Source organism: Anarrhichthys ocellatus, unplaced genomic scaffold (assembly GCF_004355925.1).
Source record: "Anarrhichthys ocellatus isolate YVR2014 unplaced genomic scaffold, GSC_Weel_1.0 scaffold11, whole genome shotgun sequence".
NCBI lineage: Eukaryota > Metazoa > Chordata > Actinopteri > Perciformes > Anarhichadidae > Anarrhichthys > Anarrhichthys ocellatus.
This window is the reverse complement of record NW_022280041.1, coordinates 2,578,915-2,582,729: the sequence shown is the minus strand read 5'-3', so window position 1 is coordinate 2,582,729 and position 3,815 is coordinate 2,578,915. Positions and strand designations below refer to the sequence as shown.

Genomic DNA, 3,815 nt, shown 5'->3' with positions numbered 1-3,815 from the left:
ACACACACACACACACACACACACACACACACACACACACACACACACACACACACACACACACACACAATCATGGGGGGGGTACATCTCCATAGCAACATACCCGTGGTACTCAATGTACTTGTAGATCATGCCGGCGATCACCATGGCAACGATTGCGTAGTACCAGGAGGATATGAACATGAGCGCCAGGCAGATAGTCATCCCCAAAAACGACAAGGTCCTGGACACACCAGAGGCACAGATCAGTGAGGCACAGATCAGTGTGTGTGAGAGAGTGAGAGAGAAAGAGAAAGTGAGAGAGAGAAAGAGACAGTGAGAGAGAGAAAGAGAGAGAGAGAAAGAGTGACAAAGAGTGAGTGAGAGAGAAAGAAAGAGTGAGAGAGAGTGAGGAGAGAGAGAGTGAGAAGGAGAGAAATAGTGATAAAGAGTGAGTGTGTGAGTGAGTGAGAGAGAGCATGAGAAAGAGAGACTAAGAGAGAGTGAGAGAGAAAGAGCGAGAAAGAGTGAGAAGGAGAGAAAGAGTGACAAAGAGTGAGTGAGAGAGAAAAAAAGAGTGATAAGGAGAGAAAGAGTGAGAGAGAGAAATAGTGATAAAGAGTGAGAGAGAGCATGTGAGCGAGTGAGAGAGCACGAGAGAGAGCATGAGAAAGAGAGACAAAGAGAGTAAGAGAGAGAAAGACCAAGAAAGAGAGAGACAGTGAGAGAGAAAGAGTGAGAAAGAGAGAGTGTGTGAGAGTGAGTGTGTGTGTGTGTGTGTGTGTTCGTACCAGTGGTAATAGGAGAAACGCGGCCTCCAGTTGGGAGTCCTCAGGAGAGTCTGGAGGCCACAGGCCAGGTTCACAAACAGATAACACATCAGGAAGAACCTAAATAAAGAACAAATAATGAACCGAAGCCCCGGAGGGAGAAAGATACAAGTTCCAATTACTGCCTATACACACACACACACACACACACACACACACACACACACACACACACACACACACACACACTGTCTCACACACTGTCTCACACACACACTGTCTCACATTGTTAGGATGGGAGCCACCAGGTCCAGAGAGGCGATGAGGATCCCCAGCTCGGCTATCAGGGCTGTCAGCAGCAGGGCCCAGGTGGGCTCCCCGTTAGCCTTCCCATGGCCAAACACCTGAAGAAACACGCACACAGAAGCAGAGAGAGGGAAACTAAATATACACACACACACACACACACACACAAGTGCAACAAGCAAATCAGACTGAAAACGGGTTACAAGTTACCCCCCAAAAATCAATTTAAGACACATATTGTGTACATTTTGGCTCCCTGTAATGAAAATGGAGTATTTGCAGCTCTAACCCGGAGGAAGGGGATGATGTTGTCCTTCGCGATGGCTTGCAGGAGCCGAGGAGCGCCAGTCAGCGACTGGAGGCCCGCGCCACACGTCGAGAAGAACGAGCCAATCACAATGATCCAGGGAGTCGGCCAGGCCAGAGTCCCCACCACCAGGTTCCCTTTAACGGAGTCTCCAAACCTGCAGGAGGCAAACACACAAACACACATTTAAAGAACGCGAATATTACGAATCAAACTCAAAAGTATCTCAGGACGTAACACACACATATATGTATGAATGCAGAGCGGCTGTACTGACTTGTCTCTGAGGACCACCCCGTCGATGCAGGCTCCAAACAAGATCACGCTGGTCAGGTCTGGATGTACAGCACTCAGGAAAAGAGACGCTCAAGCAGTGGAATCAAATCAGATCACATGCATCCTACGATAAGTGCCTTTTAGACAAAATAGAGCCGTTATGAAATGAGCAATTAATTTGGCTAAAGTCACGAGGCATAAAGAATGAAATAGATAACTCAACAGCAACGTGAAAAGACAAAGTCGCGGGAAAATGGGAAAAAGCTAGTATTTCTTTAGCAGGTAGTTTTTAAAACACACATTCTCTGGAAAACTGTTCCTGTATTCCCAATATGACGTGAAAGGATACAGACGATGGAGGTGGTGAGGATGGCGAGAATGGTCCCGATGGGGATCGAGCGCTGGGCGTCTTTCAGATCCCCCGACCGGTTGGAACCAGCCATGATTCCTGCGGAAGAGAAGAAGAGGATCAGCTCAATTAATGGGATCATTAACACACTTTTTGAACCGTTTAATTCTATTGTACGGAGTGAGTAAAAAGAAATCCGAGAATAGAAGAATCAATATCACACCTACTGTGTTCTTCTAGCAACAGGATGTTTACACATCCCAGATGTTTCTGTAAGAAAGAACCAAAAGGAGTCAGCCTGTACCTGTGACAGAGGGGAAGAAGATGCCCACCAGCAGCGTGAAGGAGGTGGTGATGTCGGCGAACACGTAGGGCTGGTGAGTCGAGGCCGGGTGAGCGTCGGGAGAGGAGCTGACAGAGCCTTTCTCCAGCACGTCCCCTCTGCTGAGGTAGGAGCTCCACAGGTTCTCTAGGAGGACCAGAGTCAACGTGTGCTTGTTAGTCACATGATGGATTTATTGTATATACAGTATGTATATATACAGTCACACTCACACACACACTCTACCTGAAATGACCCCGCTGGCCAGACCGGGGATCCCTTCGATCTGGGAGAAGTTGTTGGAGAGGAAGTACTCGTCACAGGAGGAGTTGATTTCGGGTCCCTGGCAAAACTGCTTCCACAGATATGTGGTCTTCTCCAGCAGAGGGGGGTCCAGGCTGGGGTCAAACGTCGGGACCATGGTGCTGTTTTCTAAAAAGGAGGAATACAGTGCGTCAAAAGAAAACCTGAACCAGTGTGTGTGATTACGAGATGATTCCTTATTGATGGTACCCACCATTAAATATTGTGAAGTTGTCGACTTCCTCCTCTTTAATCTTCAGCGGGAGGGTTTTGGAACATTGGTCGTTGTCGACTTCATGTCCGCTGATAGTTCTGTTTCCCAGCATGCACACGCTGCAGACGGAAGCCCATCGGTCAGTCAAAACAAAAAAAAGAAAACGCGCAGAGTTGACGGATCTCTCTTTTGTCAACACTTACGGGAAATGCGGCGGTTTGAAGGCGGAGACCAGCGCGCCGACGTAGATGGAGACGATGGAGACGATGACGCAGGCCAGGAAGATGGAGGCCAGTTTGTTGACGTACTTCACGCCCACGAAGACCAGCAGGGACATCAGGAGGAGGCAGATGGAGCCGTAGACCCGCATGTTGTTCAACATGGCCGCACCTTCGCCTTCAGGGTGCTTGGACTCAAAAATGGCCGCCTTAGGTGCGATGTACATCTGGGGGAGGGAGGGAGGGAGAGGAGAGATGATGGAAAGACTTTGATTTGATTTTTGCCATATGCATCTCGATCTGCCATGGTGTTTAACATGCCTGAATGGTCAAAAACAGATTCCCATCGGTTTATTTAATCCCTTAAGTTTCTCAACAAAAAGGAGGAAGATCGTAACGATGATGATGAAAAAACCCACCAGAAGGATCTCGATGGCTCCCAGGATGTACATGGCGCCAGCGAAGGTGGTGCCCAGGTAGAAGCACAGGCCCACCGCCCCCCCAAACTCTGGACCCAGAGAGCGACTGATCATGAAGTAGGCACCTCCCGCTGGAGGAGGAAGAGGATGCAGAAGAGAGAGCGGGGCAGGTTGTACATCAGGGTTGAAAGAAGTGGAAATGTGTAGAGAGAGAGAGAGAAAGCAGGGTGGTAGAAGAGGAGATGGGACATAAAGAGAGGGATGGATGTTAGTACCATTATGATGTTAGGAGGTTATAGAGAGAGAGAGAGAGAGAGAGAGAGAGAGAGAGAGAGAGAGAGAGAGAGAGAGA

General features: G+C 48.7%; 1 protein-coding gene across 3 annotated transcripts in view; it reads right to left on the bottom strand.

Moving 5' to 3' along the window:
* The window catches only part of slc12a6 (solute carrier family 12 member 6), a 17,616-nt gene that overhangs the window by 5,612 nt on the left and 8,189 nt on the right, over nucleotides 1-3,815 (bottom strand). For all 3 annotated transcript variants that reach the window (XM_031851011.1, XM_031851013.1, XM_031851012.1), the window contains exons 7-17: nucleotides 3,464-3,594; nucleotides 3,030-3,271; nucleotides 2,827-2,945; nucleotides 2,556-2,741; nucleotides 2,292-2,456; nucleotides 1,988-2,086; nucleotides 1,640-1,697; nucleotides 1,345-1,519; nucleotides 1,035-1,153; nucleotides 771-869; nucleotides 104-223 (exon numbers count right to left, since the gene is read on the bottom strand). In XM_031851011.1, coding sequence (XP_031706871.1) covers nucleotides 104-223; nucleotides 771-869; nucleotides 1,035-1,153; nucleotides 1,345-1,519; nucleotides 1,640-1,697; nucleotides 1,988-2,086; nucleotides 2,292-2,456; nucleotides 2,556-2,741; nucleotides 2,827-2,945; nucleotides 3,030-3,271; nucleotides 3,464-3,594 — 1,513 coding nt within the window. The remainder of the gene's footprint in view (nucleotides 1-103; nucleotides 224-770; nucleotides 870-1,034; nucleotides 1,154-1,344; nucleotides 1,520-1,639; nucleotides 1,698-1,987; nucleotides 2,087-2,291; nucleotides 2,457-2,555; nucleotides 2,742-2,826; nucleotides 2,946-3,029; nucleotides 3,272-3,463; nucleotides 3,595-3,815) is intronic.